General features: G+C 39.3%; 2 protein-coding genes across 4 annotated transcripts in view; one reads left to right on the top strand and one right to left on the bottom strand.

Annotated features, from left to right (window-relative positions):
* Positions 1–7,534: 7,534 nt before the first annotated feature.
* LOC101824233 (disintegrin and metalloproteinase domain-containing protein 24-like) lies at positions 7,535–17,297 on the bottom strand. Of its 2 annotated transcripts, XR_005871188.1 has the most exons (3): positions 17,217–17,297; positions 10,229–10,279; positions 7,860–7,926 (listed from the first exon to the last, which is right to left on the bottom strand). XR_005871188.1 is itself a non-coding variant. In XM_040731901.1 (2 exons), exons 1-2 carry the CDS (start codon positions 10,141–10,143, stop codon positions 7,795–7,797), a joined length of 2,115 nt encoding a protein of 704 aa, XP_040587835.1. In that variant the 5' UTR covers positions 10,144–10,213; the 3' UTR covers positions 7,535–7,794. The 2 variants fall into 2 exon arrangements, 1 of the variants encoding a protein (XP_040587835.1); XM_040731901.1 differs by lacking the exons at positions 10,229–10,279; positions 17,217–17,297 and adding an exon at positions 8,161–10,213 and having other exon boundaries at positions 7,535–7,926.
* Positions 17,298–17,360: 63 nt separating this feature from the next.
* LOC101824765 (disintegrin and metalloproteinase domain-containing protein 25-like) overlaps positions 17,361–22,193 on the top strand; it is a 39,169-nt gene continuing 34,336 nt past the window's right edge. The window contains exon 1 of one of the 2 annotated variants that reach the window (XM_040731986.1): positions 17,361–17,448. The gene's annotated coding sequence lies outside the window, so the exon portion shown is untranslated. The remainder of the gene's footprint in view (positions 17,449–22,193) is intronic. The other variant, XM_040731987.1, reaches the window with a different exon arrangement.

The following is a 22,193-nucleotide window of genomic DNA, read 5'->3' as shown; positions in this document are numbered from 1 at the left end:
AGGCTCTACCATCCAAAGGTTCCCTATGCATTTCTCAAGCTTCTGGTCAAATTCAAATTAAAAATCAAGTAAGTTTTTCAGTAGTAAACCTATACATCCTTTATACAAATGCACTTTTTAGTATGTGACATATTTAGGATATAACAAGATTTATGAAAATATCCATTTAGAAACATATTATCTCAACAGTATCCCTGAAATACACCAAATTCTACAAATGTAACTTGGAGAAAACCAGCAAGTAGTTGAGGGCCCCAAATACTATTAATTTAGTGCAGTGTAAGTATTTAAAGGGATGGCACTTTCTTTATCTCTGGGCAGGACTCCTCTCCTCTGCCTGAGCCAAATCCTATTCTCAACTCATATGTAGTGAGTACACCAAAGAAAAGACTGGAAGACAGAAGTGTTTAAAAAATGTCTTAACATATATAAAATGTGAGTTCATTTGATCATCCATTTGATCACAGCTCTCCTCCACCTTTGCAACATGATTTTTAAAGTTTGATTAAGATTTGCGGATTTTATTTGCGGAGGAAACACGGTTTAATAATACTTATACCATCCAACGGAGACTTCTTTAAGTACATCCACAGTCCTATTTTATAAGCAAAACGACCGTAATTGAGTGGAGTGATTTTAAAGGAATTCTACCTACGTCTAAATCATGTCCCCAAGATCTAATGGGCAGTCACCAAATTCTATGATGACTTTTACTAAGGTATGTTCTGTATCTTACAGAGTTCAATGCCCTAATGAAGAACATTCCTGAGATAAGTAGAAGTTAGTAAATAAAATGTGTTTTTCTCACCACTGGGTCTAGAGACCAAAAGGAAGAGACTGGAGATAATCAAACACAGTTTATCCCGCCATTCTAAGGCCCAAATATTGAAGCAGAAGACACAGTCATCTTGGATGTCAAACCTCCAGAATTTTACGGAGAACACTGTTAATGTGGGGAGTAGATAAATGAACACACAGTCATGTTCAGATCCTAAATCCTGATGGTGCTGCCTAGATGAGCGTTGGGACTGGCGTAACACTAATAGAAACTCCAAGCAGTTCTCCCAGGTTTCTAGTCCCTCTTTGGCTTCCCCATGGGAACATTCTACTAGGAAGGGCTAATAATAAAGAAATGCAATTTGGACATGTGACAAAGTAGAACAAAGAAGGGTAGGTGTTTTGTAATTCAGAGATACCAATGAAAACATACAGGAACAGAGGATTCCATTAGTTGGATCTTTACTCAGTAAAGACAAAGGGTCTAGTTCCAATAAAAATAAACCACTGGGAACCTGAAGAGACGGATGACTCAGCAGGTTAAAAGAACCTGTTGTTCCTCCAGTGGACAGGAGTTTGATTCCCAGTACCCATCTTGGGCAACTAACAACTGCCTGTAACTCCAGTTCCAGGGAATCCAACACCCTCTTCTGGCTTCCAAGGGTACAATATTCATATGTATACACACATGCACACAAATTAGGTTTTGAAATCTTAAAAGAATAAACCACCAGCCTAAGGCATATACATTAGTGATAGAGTACTTGGCAAATATGTACAAGGCCCAGTGCTCAAATATAAATAAAAACAATAAAAAGATAAAAGAACAAAAAGAATAAGTATCCTTAGATGCACATTGTGGGACATGTGGGACAGGTTTTGGTGTACTCAGGCAGGAGGAACACTAGTTCAAAAGTAGCCTAGTCTCTTAGGGAAGTGCCTGGACCCTACCCTGAGTGAAATGATAGACTCTAGATATCCCCTATGCAGAAGGAATTGGCAATAGGGTGGGAGGATGGGGGGATGGTAGGGGAGTGCGGGAGGAGGAGAGGGAGAGGGAACTGGGATTGACATGTAAAACAAGCTATTTAAAATTAAAATAAAATAAAAAACAAAAAAGTAGCCTAGTCTACATAGTTAGAACCTGTCTTAACAACAAAACAACACACACAAAATGAAACAAATCTTTACCTCAGTCTATCTAGACTTACCACTAGTGTTGCCCAGGCCCTGCCTGTAGAAGCCTCTCTTCCTAACCCATCCCCATCCCCTAGAGGCTCGGCCTTTTTATGTGGACCCATGTTTCCCCCAGTGTACCCCTGCCCATTTTTTTCTAGTCCACCTACCTGGGACCCCACATCAACCTCACTTGGAATGGGCAACAGCAACCAAATGATGAACGGCCTTCCCAATAAAGACAAGGCCAGCTATCTACACTAAAAAAAAATTCAAATGTCAGAACTCCAGATGCCTAAGTCCACTGCAAAATCACACACTTCAGCAACCAAGACTGTATGAATTCAGTAACCTTATTGTGTTAGGCCATGAGAAAAGCAATTTAGCTGGAACACAAGAAAAGGATTTCAAAGTAGAAATTCTGAATATGTTTGAAGACATTAAAGAGGGTATAAATAAAAACCTTAATGAAGATTTTGAAAACAAAAACATCAAACACTTGAAAATAATTCAAGAGATGAAAGAAAACTCTAACAAACAAATAGAATCCATAAAAAACCCAAACTGAAATGAAAATAGAAAAAGAAAATAGGTGGTAAAAAGTTTAGATTAAGAAACATGGAAGAGAGAGTTTCAGATGTTGATGACATGATAGAAAAATGGACAGCTCATCAAAGAAAATGTTAAATCTAAGAAACAACCCAGACACAAAACAGCCAGGAAATCTGAGACACTATGAAAAGAATGAATCTATGAATGAGAGGTAGAGAGAAAAAAGAAGAAGAAAGAAACCTAAGCCAAAGGCACACAAAATATTTTTAACAAAATTATAGAAGAAAAATTCCCCCAATCAAAGAAGAATGTGCTATCTGGGCACAAGAAACATACAGAATACCAATAGACAGGGTCAAAAAAAAACCTTCTACATTACACTTAACAATCAAAACATTAATAAACTGAACAAAGAAAGGATATTAAAATCTGCAAGGGAAAAAGAAAACGTTGCATATAAAAACAAATCAGTTAGAATAACACCTGACTACTCAGTGGAAACTCTGAAAGCCAAGACCTAGACAAATGTTCCACCACATCTAAGAAACCACAGATGCCAGTCCAGACTGCTATACCCAGAAAACAGCCAATCACAATTGGTGGAGAAAGAAAAACATTTTATGGTTAAAACAATTAGGCAATTTCTGTCTATTGATGCAGGTCTATAGATGAAGGCACTGAAAGGAAATCTTTACTCTGAAGAGAAAGCTAACTACATCCAACAGGATACAAAGAATAAATAATTCCAGAATGGTTAGGGATAAAAGGGGGAGGGGCTGAAAAAGCTATACCACTACAATAAAATAATGAAATTAGCAAATATTGCTCATGAGTATCTCCCAATGTTAATGGTCTCAGTATGCAAATGAAAAGACAAACACAGATTGGATGAGAAAACAGGATCCATCTTCTGTACATCCAAGGAACACACCTCACCAACAAGGAGAGACATCACTTTAGGGCAAAAGATTGGAAAGGGATAGTCCAAGAAAATGGACCCAGGAAGTAAGCAGGCACAGCCATTTTAGTATCTGTTAAAATAGACTTCAAACAAAAACTAATCAGAAGAAATTGGGAAAGACAGTACATACCCATCAAAGGAAAAATCCATCAAGAGGAATATAGCAATTCTAAACAATTATGCACCAAATACAAGGGTACTCAAGTTATAAAGGAAACACTACTACAGTTAGTAGTCTTAAAAGAAACCTATCAGAATCTATAGAACCAAAACATTCAAGAATATCTTTTTTTTCTCAGCAGCCTATGGATCTTCCTCCAAAATTAGCTGCATATTAGGACAAAGAGAAACTCTTTTACTCTTTTTTTTTTTTTTTTTTTTTGGTTTTTACGAGACAGGGTTTCTCTGTATTGTTTTGGAGGCTATCGGTCCAGCCCGGCCTTGAACTCACAGAGATCCGCCTGCCTCTACCTCCCGAGTGCTGGGATTAAAGGCATGTGCCACCACCGCCCGGCCAAGAAACTCTTTTTTATATATACAAACTGAGTATGTTATATTTAGGAATATATATGTATGTACACAGACATGTATGTATGTGATTACAATTAATGAAGAGGCCATAAATTTGAAGAAGATCAGGGAACACTAGGAAGGAAGACAGAGAAGGAGGAATTATGATATTACAATCTCAAAAAATTCCATGGAAACGTATGTAAAAATATTCAATTAATTCAATTATGGTTAGATTTCTGGCAGACTGTTCTATTATTATAGACATGCCAACTGTGTGTCCTCTGTATGCTGAATAAACTTGTTTATTTTTCTTCTTGTAAGAAAAAGGTGTGAGCAAGTTTGGAGGAGTTAGTGAGTACTGTCTCTGGTGGAAGCTCATGCATGTGAGTAGTTGTCACGTGGGACTTGTCCGTAGGAGGTACACAGATGTATTCTTCCTTGAGCAGCAAAGCCATTCTGTCTTAATTCCTGCTCTATTGCTGTGCTGAAACACCATGACCAAGTCAACTTATGAAAGGAAGCATTCGATTGCGCACCTGCTTACACTTTTAGAGGGTTAGTCTACCATTATCATGGTGGGGGCAGAACAGCAGCTGAGCGCTTTACATCCTGTTCTTCAAGCCCCAGGCAGAGGGAGAAACCTGTATTTTGGCATGGGCAAAGAGAAACTCTTAACAGTTATTTAAAAATTGAAATAACATTTTGCATTTTATCTAACCATCATGGAGTAAAGCTAGATTTTAAGAACTATAGAAACAACAGAAAATTTAGAACGCATAGAATCTGAACAACTAACTGCTGCATGAAAATTGGGTCATGAGAGATATCAGTAAGAAAATTTAAGATGTTTTAGAATTAAATGAAAGCAAATACACTCAAATGTGCCACATGAGAACAGTTCTAAGAAGCAAGTTTATAACACACAAAAAAACTGGAGAAAATTCATCATAGTAACTTAGTGACACACTTGAAAGCTCTAGAAAAACAAGAAGAAATAATACCCAAAAAGAGTAGAAGTGAAAAAAATAATCACACTCAGGACTAACATCAATGAAATTGAAACAAACAACAGCAACAACAAAATACAAATATTCAATGAAATGAAGACTTGATTCTTTGAGAAAGTCAATAGGATTCAGAAATCTCTAGCCAAATTAACCAAAAGACAGAGAGAGAAGATCCACATTAATACAATTAGAGATGAGCACAACACTAGTAACACGGACACTGAGATCGACAATTAATAAATGGGACCTCCTGAAACTGAGAAGCTTCTGTAAGGCAAAGGACACAGTAAATAAGACAAAACGGCAGCCCACAGAATGGGAAAAGATCTTCACCAACTCCATATCTGACAGAGGGCTGATTTCCAAAATATACAAAGAACTCAAGAAGATAGTCACCAAAACAACAAATGATCCAATTAAAAATTGGGGTATAGAACTAAATAGAGAATTCTCAATAGAAGATTTTTTTCCAGACAGGGTGTCTCTGTGCAGCTTTGGAGCCTATCCTAGCAGTCACTCTGTAGACCAGGCCTGCCTCTGCCTCCCAAGTGCTGGAATTAAAGGCATGTGCCACCAATGCCCTGCTAGAAGAATCTAAAATGGTTGATTTTTAACATCCTTAGCCATCAGGGAAATGCAAATAAAAACAACTCTGAGATACAATCTCACTCCTATCAGATTGGCTAAAAACAAAAACACCAAAGATATTTTATGCTGGAGAAGATGTGAAGAAAAGGGAACACTCCTCTACTGCTGATGGAAGTGCAAACTCATACAGCCACATTGGAAATCAGTATGGAGATTCCTCAGGAAAATGGGAATCAGTCTACCTCAAGATCCAGCAATTCTACTCTTAGGCATATAGCCAAAAGATGCACATTCATACAACAAGGACGTCTGTCCAACTATGTTCATAAGCAGCATTATTTGTAATAGCCAGAACCTGGAAGCAACCTAGATGTGTCTCAACTGAAGAATGGATAAAGAAAATGGGGTACATTTACACAATGGAGTACTATTCAGTGGGAAAAAAAACAGTGGAATCTTGAAATTCACAGGCAAATGGATGGAACTAGAAAAAAACATCCTGAGTGAGATAACCCAGTCACAAAAAGACAAACATGACATGTACTCACTCATATATGGATTTTAACATAGAGCAAAGGATTACCAGCCTACTATCCACACCACCAGAGAAACTAGGAAACAAGGAGGACCCCAAGAGAGAAATACATGGTCCCCCAGGCGAAGGGGTAAGGGATGAGATCTCCTGAGAAAATTGGGAGTAGGGAGGGAGAGTAGTGGGAGTTAGTATAGAGAGAAAGGGAGAAGAGGAAGGGGGAGGATGACATTAGGGAGCAGGAATATTGAGTCCGGGGAAGAATAGAGGAGAGCGATCTGGACCCCCCAAATGTGAGTGTCAGTGAGAAGGCCTGGACAACCTATGGGGCTCTGAGCTGTGGATCAGTGTCTATCCCTAGTATACAATCTGTCTTCATGTGCCTATAGCACAAAGAGAGATGCTCTCTCAGCCTGGACTCTTAGGGGAGTGCCTTGACCCTACCAAGAGTTAAATGATAGACTCTAGACATCCCCTATGTGGAAGGATTTGGCAATAGGGTGGGAGGGAGGGTGGAAGGGGAGTGCGGGAGGAGGGGAGGGAGAGGGAACTGGGATTGACATGTAAAACAAGCTATTTAAAATTAAAATAAAAAAATAATGTAAATCATCAATTACACCTGAAAAAAAAATAAAATTCTCACTACCTTTTAAAAAAAAAACAAACCAAAAAAAAAAAAAAAGAATAGAGGAGAGCAAGAAGAGAGATACATTAATAGAGGGAGCCACTCTAGGTTTAAAGAGAAATCTAGCACTAGGTAAATGTCCAGAGATCTACAAGGATAACCCCAAATAAGAATCTAAGCAATAATGGAGAGGCTACCTTAAATGCCCTTCCCCTATAATGAGATTGATGACTACCTTAAACGCCATCCTAGAGCCTTCATCTAGTAGCTGATGGAAGCAGAAGCAGACACCCACAGCTAAGCACTGAGATGTATTCCTAGAATCCATTTGCAGAGAGGGAGGAATGATGAGCAAAGGGGTCAAGACCAGGCTGGGGAAAGCCACAGAAACAACTGACCTGAACAAGGGGAACTCATCATCCCTAGACTAACAGCTAGATTAATTTCTTGATATATATGATCTACAAAACTTAAATAAACAATTAGTAGACTCATAACTCTTCATTGAAATCGAAGCAGTAACTAAAAATCTTCCACCATCACCCCATTCCAAAAAAAAACAAAAACAAAAACCCAGGGCTGGATGGATTCAGCACAATTCTAGAAGACCATTAAAAAACCATGAATATCAGTACTCATTGACTTATTTCATAAAGGAAGTGAGTGGTATCTTCAGCAATAGGGCCTACCTTTGCATCAGGATGTGGAGAGTAATGAATAGATGTGACAGTAGTAGTCTGTGGTATTTTGAGGGCTCTACAGCACCACTTTGGCCAATGACACAACAAGATATAAACCCATAAAAGTTTTTTTAATTAGAACAGAAAATAGTAAACTAAAAATTGAAATAAGTTAGCTAAATTTCTTCAGATTATGAAGAGTAGCAATATGGTAGTTCTGAGTTTTATTGAATGACAAAAGAGTATTATTCTGATCAATCATAGATTGCTGGAATCTTCTATCAGTAGTTTATAATACACACAATAGAATTTCTCCCACCAGGACACTAAAATTACTATGTGGGAAATTTCATTACATATTAAAGATTATTTTCACAAATGTTCTATTCTGTGATAGTTGATGTTGAACCTGTTGAAACGGAAGTGCTAGTCTCTTCTTCCTCAGATGATGGTTTGGACTCTTCTTCCTCAGATGATGGTGTAGTCCTTTCTTTCTTGGGTGATGGTGTAGGGCCCTCATAAAGCCAAAAAAATAAAAGTAAAAGTAATGATGCAAAAGAAACAGGGAATATCCATTGTGTAAGGTTATCTTCCTGTGACTGCCTCTCCTTCTCCTTTTCCTTCTCCCATTGCTCCTCCCACTCATTGTCCCACTCCTGGTCCTTGTCCTTCTCCTTCTCTTTCTCCCTCTCCTTATCTTTGTTTCCAAGAGATGGACCACTGTCAATACTCCCTCCAGTGCCATTTACCAGGCAGGTTGGTGGACTCCAGCCATCATCACAATGGCAGTGATGTTTATTATTGCAGACTCCATTCTTGTTGCAGGTCTCTTCTGAACAATCACTTGCCCAAACTGACTTATTAACACACTTTCTGTTAATGCACACATGCTCTGGACCACATTTTGTGCCATCTTTTATGTCACCAAGGTCAGGGATGGTCATCCCAAAATGGTAGTCAGTACTCCAGCAGGGGACATCATTGAAATGAGTCCAATGCACAGTATAGTGACTCCTCAAATAGGGAAGTCTTTTCACTTCTTTACACTGAACTCTTCCACAGAGAATGTCTGAGCTATTACATTTCACATATGTGTTGTCCATGATTCCACAGTTTCCAAAACGATCACCAAAAGTATTGAGTTCCTGGTAGCAACTATCAGATGCTTTCCTGGCATCCTTGCCAAAAATTCTCTGGCACTGCTCATCATGGCTGTTACATCTTTTTTCGTAGCAGTACCCACCATCACTGCAAGAGCTTCCATCCTGTAAAAACACATCTTCAGGGCACTCTTGTGAAGTTCCATTGCACCACTCTGGAAGGTCACATTCATTCTCTTGCTCTCTACACATAGTACCAGGTGGCAGGATTTGGCATAGGTGACTGCAACATAGACCACCATCACAGTTAGCTTCAGACTTGAAAGTACAGCCAGGCAGGCAACAGAGACTATACTCACACTCCATAGGGGATCCACAGTCACACTCCTCGCCTTCTTCAACCACCCTGTTCCCACAGAACTTCATTGGGAGGATATCCGAAGTGTTAAGCTTATTGTGCATACAACTTGCTTTGGCTGTTATTTCCCACAACACAGCATAACTACAGTTGCTGAATTTTCTGGAACTATTTGTTGTAGCAGACATCACACATGACCCCCCTCCACATGAACAAAATATCCCATCGTGGGGCATGCCCAAATTATGACCTATCTCGTGGGCCACAATATGTCCAAAAGTAAAGAAATTTTCTCCCAAGAAACTCTCAACTCCACAACTAAATGTCTTATTACATATTGTTCCAACATAGGCTATGCCAAAATAGTTACTGAAATTATAATTCACAAAGAGATGTGCAATATCATGTTGTAGATAAAAATCAAGGTTTTCTCTCTTCCACTTACAAAATGCTGGCAAGAGAGTGTATACATCTTTTACTGGTATGGGGTTTACCTTATTCCATATTACAAGTCCAAGTAAATCCACATTAATATCTGCTGGAAATAAGTAGAAATTTAGCCCACTCATAGCCATGAATACATCTTGCATCACAAGGGAAGTGTTACTTCCTCGATGAAGGAACTGTTCATGGTCTACAACCAATGCTAGTTCAATATTCAATCTGTGAGTCCACCATGCCTCATAGACCATTTGTTTTATGGTAGAGTTATCATCCTCTTGAAATCTCACTTGCCCTGTGATTTCTTCATCTGTTATTCCACATCTCATGGAAGGTAATTGAACTTTTTCACTGTCTATCTTGTAAATCAGATGTTCAAATGTGGAAGAGGGCCTCTTTGGTTTAATTTCATAAGCTGTGTCATTTATCTGTAATGTTCCCTGAAAGCCCCCAAAACAGGTGGTAAGAGCAACCATGGATTCTGGGTTTCCTTCCACAAAACCAAGGTAGTAACAGTCATTCTGGACAAAAGGTTGGTCCTCAAAGAGGTCTCCTTGGTCACTGTAGGTGAACACAGAGAGATGTCTGGATACCAAAAAGTTCTTGGGCTTCATGGAGATAATATGCCTCTGGCCTCCGAAGTGCATACTATAGGACTTCCAGTCTGCAAGACTCCTGTCTCTACTAGAGACAGTTACCCTCAAGGGTATCACTACTTCTGGAAGACTTTTGAATTCAGCACACCAGGCCAAGGGCCATATAGAAGGAAAGAGCAACACCCCCAACCATACCGGCAGGAGAGCTTTCCTCAAATGTATTAGAGACTCACTCATAGCCACTATAGTTAGAGAACAGGAAGATGGCACTTGACTCTGCTGCCTGGGTACTTCCCTTGTCTTGATATCATGCAGCACTGACCTTTAATAGTCTGTCTTCTGGAAGACTGGATCCATCAGTGCAGAGGAGGGCCTTGCGAAACAGGAAAAAGAAGGCAGAGATAAAGAATGGCTTCGTTATGAGTTGGCTAAAGCAGAAAGCTTTATACAAATATGGCTTAGCATTGGCACCACAGCATGGCTTCACACAGTGCACTTGACTTGCTGTTTAATTTTGATGAGGCACAGTCACACTCCGGGTGTTCAGAAGGATGACAGTCACAGGTGGATAATCTCAGACCTTAATTCAATGTATTGTTCGCTAAATGTAAGCACATTTGAGACCATATTTGCATTAATATTTAAAACCAACTTGTATTGGTGCAAATGTGAGATAGTCACTTGCTTTGATGAGGTAATTTTGATATATTTATGTCAGTGGTTTCTTCGATTTTAATGATAAGTTGTACATGGTTCTTAGCAGAATTGTAAAGGACTATCCTACGATAGTCCTTAACATGCATTACCATGTAAATAAACCTCTGTGTATTCTGTCTTACACCAGTTCTGTCTAATTGCAAAATCAAAGATTAGAATCTTCTGCAATGGAAACTCAACGTGGTTCCTCTAAAATCAGGAACAAGGCAAGGCTGTCCACTCTCTCCATACCTCTTCAATATTGTCCTTGAAGTTCTAGCTAGAGCAATAAGAAAACAAAAGGAGATCAAGGGATACAAATTGGAAAGGAAGAGGTCAAACTTTCACTATTTGCAGATGATATGATAGTTTACATAAGTGACCCAAAAAAAACTCTACCAGAGAACTCCTACAGCTGATAAATACCTTCAGCAAAGGGCCAGATACAAGATCAACTCAAGAAAACCAGTATCTCTATTATATACAGATGGCAAAAGGGCTAAGAAAGAAATCAGAGAAATACAATAGCCACAAACAACATAAAATACTGTAGGGTAACACTAAGCAAACAAGTGAGGGACCTGTATCACAAGAACTTTGAGTCTTTAAAGAAAGAAATTAAAGAAGACACCAGAAGGTGGAAAGATCTCCCATGCTCTTGGATAGGTAGGATCAACATATTAAAAATGGCAGTCTTACCAAAAGCAATATACAGATTCAGCGCAATCCCCATTAAAATCCCAGCATAATTCTTCACAGACTTTGAAAGAACAAGTCTCAATTTTAAAAGGAAAAATAAAAGGCCCAGGATAGCTAAAATAACCCTTATGAACAAGGCAACATCTGAAGGCATCACCATCCCTGACTTCAAGCTGTATTACAGAGCTGTAGTACTGAAAATAGCTGGGTATTGGCACAAAAATAGACACATAGACCAACAGAATTGAATTGAACACCCTGACATTAACCCATACATGTATGAACACCTGATCTTTGACAAAGAAGCTAAAATTATACAATGGAAGAAAGAAAGCATCTTCAACAAATGGTGCTGGCATAACTGGAGGCTGACATGTAGAAGACTGCAGATAGATCCATGTCTATCACCATGCACAAAGCTTAAATCCAAATGGATCAAACACCTCAACATAAATCCAGCCACACTGAACCTGCTAGAAGAGAAAGTGAGAGGTACCCTGGAAAGAATTGGTACAGGAGACCGCTTCTGAACATAACTCCAGTAGCATAGACAGTAAGATCGACAATTAATAAATGGGGCCTCCTGAAACTGAGAAGCTTCTGTAAGTCAAAGGACACAGTCAGCAAGACAAAAAGGCAACCCACAGATTGGGAAAAGCCACATCTAACAGAGGGCTGATCTCCAAAATTTATTCAAGAAGCAAGTCTCTAAAACACCAAAAGATCCAATCAAAACGTGGGGTACCAAACTAAATAGAGAATTATCCATAGAGGAGTCTAAAATGGCTGAGAGATGCTTAAGAAAGTGCTCAACATCCCTAGCCATCCGGGAAATGCAAATCAAAACAACTCTGAGATACCATTTTACTCCTGTCAGAATGGTTAAAATTAAAACCTCCAATGACAGTTTATGCTCTAGAGGATGTGGAGTATCCCACTGCTGGTGGGAGTGCTGGCTTGTACAGTCACTTTGGAAATCAGTATGGAGATTCCTCAGGAAAATGGGAATCAGCCTACCACAAGACCTAGCAATTCCACTCTTAGGCATATACCCAAAAGATGCACATTCATACAACAAGGACACTTGTTCCACTATGTTCATAGCAGCATTATTTGTAATAGCCAGAACCTGGAAGCAACCTAGATGCCCCTGAACTGTAGAGTGGACAGAGAAAATGTGATACATTTACACAATGGAGTACTATTCAGCAGGAAAAAACAATGGAATCTTGAAATTTGCAGGTAAATGGATGGCACTAGAAGAAACCATCCTGAGTGAAGTAACCCAGTAACAAAAAGAGAAACATGGTATGTACTCACTCATTTATGGATTTTAGACATGAATCATGGGAGTGCCAGCATACAATCCCACTGCCAGAGAGTCTGAGAAACAGAACCTTCATCCGGAGACTGATGGAAGCAGAGGCAAACACCCACAGCTAAACACTGAACTGAACTCCTGGAATCCAGTGACAGAAAGGGAGAACTGATGAGCAAAGGAGTTAAGACTGGGCTGGTTTAACCCACAGAAACAAGTAAACAAGGGGGAGCTCTTGGACCCCTGATTGATGGCTGGGTGGAAAGCATGGGACTGACCCAAACACCCTGAATGTGGGTGCCAGTGAGGAGGCCTAGGTAATCTATGGGGCCTTGGGTAGTATTTATCCCTGGCGTTCAAATAGACTTTGAGTGCCCATCCTACAATATGGGAGGCTCTCTCAGCCGGGACTCTTGGGGGGAGGGCCTAGTCCCTACCCTGGATGAAATGACAGACTCTGGAGATCCACCATGGAGGATCTCACCTTTCCTGGGGATCGGAGTGGAGGTTGGGTGGGGAACTGGGGGGGGGGGATAGTAGGAAGGGCAGGGGAGGAGGGAAGGGAGAAGGAGCTGGGATTGACATGTGAAACAAGCTTGTTTCCTTTAAAGAAGGAAAAAAAAAAAGAATCTTCTGCAATGAATATCTTCAGGTGATGAATCAATAAACAATTGTATAATCAAATTAGGTGTGCTGACTTGATGAACGTTTCTCACAGGCATTTGTATTTGATTATACTAATAAAAGGAGTACATTTTATTGAAAACAGATTCTTTTCTCAAATAATATATCCTGATTATAGTTCACCCCCTCCACTCCTCCCAGCTCCTCTCCTCGGGATCCGCTCCGTTTCTGTCTTTTATTAGGAAAGACCAGGCTTCTAAGAGTTAACAACCAAACATAACAAAGTAAAATGTAGTAAGATGAAGCAAAGACTTTCACATTGAAGTTGAATACAGTAACCCAAAAGGAGGAAACGTGTTCTAAGAGCAGGGGAAAGAGTCAGAGACCCACTCGTTCTCACAGTCAGGAGTGCTGTAAAAGGACTAAGCTAATAGCTATAATACGTACACAGAGGACCTAGTGCCGACCCAGGTAGGCCCTGTGCTTGCTCCTTTAGTCTCTGAACTCATATATGTGCCTTGCTTAGGTGGTCAGTGGACCATGTTCTCCTGGTGCCCTCCATCCCCTCTAAGTCTTACAATCTTACTGCCTACTCTTCTGCAGGACACCCTGATCTCTGAGGGGAGGGATTTGATTGAGACCTCCAATATAGACACTCCCTTGCTATAATGTCTGGCTGTGAGTTTGTACATCTGTTCCCATCTGCTGAGAGAAGAAGCCTCTCTGATGATAACTGGATAAGGCACTGATCTACGAGTATAGCAGAATATCATAAGGAGTCATTTTCTTGTTTTGTTTTCTATAAATCAGTCATATTGGGTTTATCCCAAATCGCTGGGCTATCTGGTCTCTACTGTCTGGTTAGCCAAGTAGTGGTGGGTGTGGGTTCTTTCTTGTGGAGTAAGTCTTAAGTCAAATCAGACATTGGCTGGCTGTTCCCACAGGTTCTGTGCCGCCATTGCCCTAGCATATTTGCGGCTGGGTTGGTGTTCACATTTCTCTTCAGGAAGCCTGCAGAGTACCAAAGAAACTAGAAGATAGGGGTGAAGGCTCCATGTAGGCAACAGCTTGACTTTTCCATGTTCAATGAACTGTGTGAATGTTATTCTCAGCAATGGGATCCCACTGTCAGTTTTCAGAAAACAACCCTTTGTTTTAGTATCAGCCTGGGTCATTTGGGGATTTCTGTGGGACCACTTTGGCCAGTAACTGAATCAAATGTCACCCAGTCCCTCCATCTTGTAGTCTTGTCCGGCTACAAGAGATGGCCAACTGAGACTCCATATACCCCATTACTAGGAATCCTCATTAGGATCACCTTCATATTTTCCAGGAAATTTCCACACCACCCTCAAAGGCCCCTCAATTCCAAGCATTTCTTCCTGCACTCTTCCTGTATCCTCTCCCCCATACACATGGTCCCTCCCACTCCCATCCCCACACATCTCCAGTTCCCGTAAAATCCATTCTGTCTCCCCTTCCCAGGAAGATCCATTCATCCCCCCACTTGAGTCATCCCGATTACCTAACCTCTCTGAGCCTGTGGATTGTAGTTTGGTTATCATTTACTTTACAGATAATATCTGCATATAAATTAGTACAGACCATAGCTGTCTTTCTAGGTCTAGGTTACTTCACTCAGGATGATTTCTCTAGTTGCATCAATTTGCCTGTACATTTTATAATGTCATTATTTTTAACAGCTGAGTACCAACGCAGAAATGTACCACATTTGGTGTGTCCAGTCTTCTATTTAGGTACATCTAGGTTTTTTTCCAGTTTTTGGCTATTATAAATAAAGCTGCAATGAACATGGTGGAATGAGTGTCCTTGTGGTAAGATGAAGTGCCCTTTGGGTACACTCCCATGAGTTATATAGCTGGGTATTGGGGTAGAAAATTTCCCAATTCTCTGAGAAATCATCATATTGATTTCCATAATGGTTGTACAGGTTTGCACTCTTACCAACAGTGGAGGAGTGCTCCCCTTGCTCCACATCCTCACCAGCATGAGCTGTCACTTGTGGTTTTGGTCTTAGTTATTCTGAAGGTATAAGATAGAATCTCAAAGTAGTTTTGATGTGCACTGAAAAATCTGGCCCTGAGCTTTTTTTTTAGACTTTTAATGACTCCTGCTATTTTTCTAGGTTTTTAAATTTATTTAAATTATTTCTCTGGTCTTGATGTAATTTTGGTAAGTGGTACCTATAAACAAAACTGTCCATTTCTTTTAGATTCTCCAGTTTGGCTGAATACAGGTTTTTAAACTATGTCCTTAGGATTCTTAGGTTTTTTGTGTCTATTATTATGTCTTTCTTTCCATTTTTGATTTTGTTAATTTGGATATTCTCTCTCCATCTTTTAGTCTATTTAGGTAAGGGTTTAGTCTGTTTTGTTGATTTTCTTAAAGAACCAACTCATAATTTCATTGACTCTTTGTAAAACTCTCTTAGTTTCTATTTTATTGATTTCAGCCCCAAGTTTGATTATTTCTTGCTGTCTACTCCTTTTGGATGTGCTTATTTTTTTGTCCTAGAGATTTAAATGCTAGTATGAGAACTCTTCAATTTCTTTTTGTAGGCTATGGACACCCCTCTTAGCACTTCTTTCATTGTGTCCCATAAGTTTGGGTATGCTGTGTCTTCATTTTCATTGAATTCTAGAAAGTATTTAGTGTCTTTATTTTGCCTTGACACAATTTTCATTTGGTAGAGCATTGTTCAATTTCCCTGAATTTGTAAAATTTCTGTTGTTTCTGATGTTACTGATATCCTCTGTTTGAAAATTATCATTGTTTTTTAAATTGTTATTATCGAACTTACATCATAGTGTTTTGAATAGAAAAACCAATAATATTTCATTTACTGCTTATTAAGCACATGGTAGGATATTTTTCTAGTCTTTGTTATGTCATTGCATCAGTGACAGATTTGTTTTAGGAAGAACTTATGAAAGTAATGGGTGTCTTCTGTGCTTGGGGAAATAACCAAGTAGAATAAAAGGAGGTTTTCTTTATGAATGCCCAGAAACCCACATAAGAAAGCAAAGTCCATAAAAGGAATCTTTGAGGATAGTGTGTAGAGACTATAAGTAAAATTCTGACAAGTTGATTCTCTATTCACATCTGTTGATATATATGTATATATGCATATGTGTGTACATATATATACATGTATATAAAGTGTATGTGTATATTTTGTTATGATCATAGAGTTTATATACTTTCTGATAGAATGGATGATGATATATCAATAATGTTGTTGATAAACTTAAACCATACTGAACTGTCAGAACTCATTCCTAAGTCCTCATCCTGCAAACACGTCACTGGCAAACAAATTTGAAGGTTGAGCCAATTTTCTCACATCTTACATTATTTTACATGATGACTAAGAGGCAGCAGGTCCTCAAGGACTGTAATATTTTCAACCGAAAGAATATGCAGACATGTCTCAATGGATACAAGGGTTTGAAGCCAAGTGTGACAACCTGCTTTGATCCTGGGAACCTATAGAGGGAGAATCAATTCTTGCAAGTTGTTCTCTGACTTCCACATCTACCCACATCCACCTCAACTAATCTGCTACATGATCACAAACACATATGCACAACGATGATGATGATGATAATGTTCATACATTTGAAAAAGCCTGTAGTGCCATATTAGTACAGAATCTTAAACACTGTCTCCAGCATCTCCTAGTCCCTGTTTCATCAAACTCATCAGTCCATGTATCTTAATCATCATATGGCCCTCACCATTGTTTATGGTATAATTCAGCATTTTATAAATTACAAAAAACAACACATTAAAAGAACAGTTTATCTTGTCCAAATAAAGAGAGGGGGATTAGTAATAATAGGAGTCACTAGTCCTTCCCAAGATCTTAACAACTGAAAAAGGATCAAGATATGTGTTTGTAGATATGTTTATAAACTTCTGTCCTTCAGACCTAACCTCCTGAGTGACTTACCAGGAGATGTAGTGATGATTTCTTGATGTGGTCCTATGCATGACTCATTTGCAAGAACCATCTTATAAGCAAAGATTCTACTTGAAAACCCATGTGACAAATAGAACAGTAACACTTTCTTCCTTTGTCTCTCATTGCTTAGCAACAAGAGCCATGGGAAGGATCTGGGAGTTGGCCTTCCCACTGTGTCTCCACCATCTCAACCAAACCGTATCACTACTTCCCCCTCAGTGTGAGTAAACCTGGCTTCCTTTCAATTTGTTTGTGCTCTAGTAGTTTTCCAATATGACCAGATATCTCTGTTCTCCCAATATGTATACCCCCAACACACAGCATGGACATCTTACCTTCTGAAACCCTTTTTGTACTGCTACCCCTGTCCCAGGTTACTTCCTCAACATTTAGCTATATTGTAGAGTACTTGAAGCTTTAGGTTCCAGAGAAAAATTCAAACCCATCTTAAGTTTTCTAAGTAATCCAGTCATTAATAATCATTTGTACCTTTCTTCTGGTCACTGACAGATTATGAGACATTTTCCATCTGCACGTAAATATGCCTAGTCTATTATGCTAAGTTTTAACCTATCAAAATAGGCCAAAAAAGAATATAGAAGAAGAATAAGTAAAAATAGCGCACAAACAAATTTCATAGTTAAACTATGTGATTGTTTTCTAAATACCAGTCAAGCAGAGGAGGGTGTGTTTAACTGTTGGCTAGAGTAAACCATGAAATCTGTTTGTTATCTTTGAGTACCCGTAGTGTGATAGTGTGAGGTTGGTAATATCTGTAAGTTTTTCGTCTCCCATCTCTGCTTTTACTTGCATGTGATTAATATGCCCATATCTATATCATTTACCTCATTCAACTTTCTCACTTTTTCCAACTTTCACCACAACTTTTTAAAGAAAACTGCATTTGACTTCAGAGTTTCTAATCTCTCTATCTGATATGTTTGTTATCACAAGGTAACGTGAAGTAAATGGTTTAACTTTACAAATTTATCTCATGACATCTCTGTGGGGCTAGGAATCTACTATCATGCTATCTTCAGGAACACATGTTCTCTGAGTTTACTAAGAAATGGTTTTTTTCAAACATCTTTCATGTTCTAGTCATTCCCTGGTTTGTGGAAGCATAACTGTAAACATCAGCCATTGGTCTTTGTATCTGTGATTTCCCTCTTACAGAAACACTTGGATTGTGTGTGTGTGTGTGTGTGTGTGTGTGTGCGTGTGAAGTCAATGACAAAGAAGGTTTTTATGTGATGATAAAAGTTTAATTTTTCAGAAAGATATACAGTTTCAAATACATGTGCACTGATTTTCAGAACACCCAGGTATCTGAAAAAATAATGGGCTTGAAAAGAAAAATAGGAAGAAATATATTAATAGTAGAAAACTTTCATACCCACCCTATACATGCTTGTTAACTGTTTACAATTTAGTGTTGGCCACCCCCTTAGCAGTAAAGCTAACATTTTTCACAAATAGGCTCTAGTATTTCTCAGCATTGATAGTATGTTATACCATAGGCTATCATAAACATTCAAAAGACTGAAAGTATATTAAGTATCTCTTCTGACTTGAAAGTAAACTAAAATCAGTGACAAGGGCAGCTAGAAAACATAAATGTGTGGAAGTTAAACAATATGCTCTTGAATAACCAATGAAGTCCATAAAACCAAACAGAAACAAATAAAATCGGGACCCAACCAAAAACAAAAACAAGATATTCTAAAACTTATGGGATTCAAGGAAAATCATACTAAAGATGTGAACAGCAGCAATCAACACAGGTGTAAAGATAAGAAACAATTATGCACAGGCTGGAATGCTGATGGTGTGCGGTGCATTAAAATGCCTCCTACAACCTCACTGGTGATTGGATAAACCATCAGGAAGTTCATCCCTACAGACAATGTCAAGTACCTCTCTTGTAGGAATCTATTCTTAGGTTATATAACCGTGCCTTTTTTGTTTTTTAGCTTTTTGAAGAACATCCAGAATGATTTTCATAATGGATATATCAGTTTAAGCTTGCATCACCAAAGAACAAAGTTTTTCCTTTGTTTTATCCTTACCTGCCTTTTCTATCATTTATTATCTCGATGCCAGCCTGGATGACTCCTCACTCTTGCCTTCTCTGTCTCTCTTCTGTCCTGAGTGTGTTGTAGTGTAGTGGTGGTGGTGGTGGTGGTGATTGAGGGTGTGTGTATGTGTGCATGTGTGCGTGTGTGTGTGTGTGTATGTGTGTGTGTGTGAATGTAGCATACACCTGTAATCTCAGAACTGGGAGTAGGTGTAGAAACAGAAGAATGCCTTAAGCTCACTGGCCAGTCAGCCTAACTGAACTGATGAGCTCCAGGTTCACTGAGAGAATCTGTCTCAAAAAAACATCGTGAGTGGATGAGTGATTAACGAACATACCAAACATCAACTTATGGCTCCCCCCACATTTGTGGATGAACACACATGCACATGTTCACACACTCATAGATACAAATACTTATACTAGATAAATACACACACACACTCACACAAGTATAGAAAAAATTATAAAACAATAAGGAAACAACCATTCCAGTTTTTAAAAATGAGCCAGGTAGAGTTACCAAAGGAAGAAATACAAGTGGCCAATACTTACTGTAGGCTGTTGGTTGGTCCTATTGTTGGTATCCTTTGCCCTTACAGAAGTTTTTAGGTTTCAAGAGGTCCCATTTGTTAATTGTTGATGTTAGTGCCTGCACTATCAGTGTTGTGTTCAGAATTTGTCTCCTGTACCACTGCATTCAAGGCTATTTCCCACATTCTATTCTATCATGTTCAGAGTATCTGGATTTATATTGGGGTCTTTGATCCACTTGGACTTGAGTTTTGTGCAGGGCAATAGATATGGACCTATTTGCATTCTTCTACATGCAGACATCCACTTAGACCAGCACCATTTGTTGAAGATGACCTCATTGTGTAGTTCTGGCTTCTTTGTCAAAATGTAGTTGTCCATAGGTATGTGGATTTATGGCCAGGTCTTTGATTCAGCTCCATTGACCAATCTGTTTTTATAATAATATCATGCAGTTTTTATAGTACATATTGAAATCAAGGAAGTTGGTACTTTTGTAAGTTCTTTTATTGTACAGGATTGTGTAAGCTATCCTAATTTTTTTGTTTCACATATGAAGCTGAGTATTGTCCTTGCAAGTTCTGTAAAGAATTATGTTGAATTATTGATGGGGAAGGAATTCAATCTGTGGATTGCTTTTGGTAAGACAGTCATTTTTTAATATGCTAATCCTACCGATTCATGAGCATGGGAGATTGTTCCTTCTTTTAATATTTTCTTGGAGATGTTTCTTCAAAAACTGGAAGTTTTTGTCTGAGAAGTTTTTCACTTGCTTGGATAAAGTTACCCCAAGATATTTTATGTTATTTGTGGCTACTGTTAAGGGAGTTGTTTCCTTGATTTCTTTCTCAGTCTATTTGTCTATTGTATAAAGGAGGGCTACTGATTCTTTTGAGTTAAATTTGTATACAGCCACTTTACTGAAGGTGTTTATCCGCTGTAGAAGTTCCCTGGTAGAATGTTTGTGGTCACATATGTATACTATCATATTATCTGCAAAAATGATACTTTAATTTCTTTATTTAAATTTGAAACAATCTTGCTTGAAATGTCAATCCCAGCTCCCTCTCCCTCCCCTTCTCCCCCACCCTCCACTAGCTCTCCAAGCCCCCACCCCACCCTCATCTGCTCCCCAGGGATGAGGAGGTCTTCCATGGGGAATCTTCAAAGTCTGTCATATCATACCAGGCAGGGATTAGGCCCTCCCCCATGTGTCCAGGCTGAGAGAACATCCCTCCATGTGGAACGGGCTCCCAAAGTCCATTTGTACACCAGGGATAAATACTGATCTGTTGTCTAATGCCACATAGATTGCTGAGACCTGCTCACTAACACCCAAATTCAATGGGTCTGGATCAGTCCCATGCTGGCCTCTCAGTCACCAGTCTGGGGTCCATGAGCTCCCCCTTGTTCATGAGAGCTGCCTCTGTGGGCTTCACCAGCTGGGTCTTGACTCTTTTGCTCATCACTCCTCTCTCTCTGCAACTGGGTTCCAGGAGTTCAGTTCATTGGGTGGGTGTCTACGTCTGGTTCCATCAGACACTGGATGAAGGCTCTAGGATGACATATAAGGTAGTCATCAGTCTCATCAGGGGAGGGCATTTAAGGTAGCCTCTCCACTATTGCTTAGATTGTGAGTTGGTGTCATCCTTGTAGATCTCTGAAAATCTTACTAGTGCCAGATCTCTTCTCAAACCTATAGTGGCTCCCTCTATTATGGTATCTCTCACCCTGCTCTCTTCTATTCTTCCCCTGACTCAATCTTCCTGCTCCTCCATGTCCTCTTCTCCTCCTCTCTTTCTTCCAGCACCCTCTCTCCTCCCCTCCCCCCATTTTCCCAATCCCCTCAGGAGATCTCATCCTATTCCCCTTCTCTGGGGTACCATGCATATCTCTCTTAGAGTCCTTCCTGTTTCCCAGACTCTCTGGTGATGGAATTGTAGACTGGAAATCCCCTGCTCCATGTCTAAAATCCATATATGAGTGAATACATACAATTTTTGTCTTTTTGTGCCTGGGTTACCTCACTCAAGATGGTTTCTTCTAGTGCCATCCATTTGCCTGCAAATTTCAGGATTCTATTGTTTTTTCCCGCTGAATAGTACTCCATTGTATAAATGTACCACATTTTCTCTATCCATTCTTCAGTTGAAGGGCATCTAGGTTGCTTCCAGGTTCTGGCTATTATAAATAATGCTGCTATGAACATAGTGGAACAGATGTCCTTGTTGTATGATGTGCATCTTTTGGGTATCCACCTAAGAGAGGAATTACTGGATTCTGTGGTAGACTGATTTCCATTTTCCTGGGAAATCTCCATACTGATCTCCAAAGTGGCTGTAGGAGTTAGCACT

Source organism: Mesocricetus auratus, unplaced genomic scaffold (assembly GCF_017639785.1).
Source record: "Mesocricetus auratus isolate SY011 unplaced genomic scaffold, BCM_Maur_2.0 Super-Scaffold_100026, whole genome shotgun sequence".
Classification (NCBI taxonomy): Eukaryota; Metazoa; Chordata; class Mammalia; order Rodentia; family Cricetidae; genus Mesocricetus; species Mesocricetus auratus.
This window is presented reverse-complemented; position numbering and strand designations above follow the sequence as displayed.

What these genes read in the sequence shown, in the direction of transcription:
- LOC101824233 (XM_040731901.1), bottom strand. Translation starts at nt 10,143, where the DNA reads ATGAGTGAGTCTCTAATACATTTGAGGAAAGCTCTCCTGCCGGTATGG. An exon ending in GGAGTCCACCAACCTGCCTG is followed by an intron (nt 7,927 to 8,160) that starts GTAAATGGCACT and finishes TGGCTTTATGAG; the next exon opens with GGCCCTACACCATCACCCAA.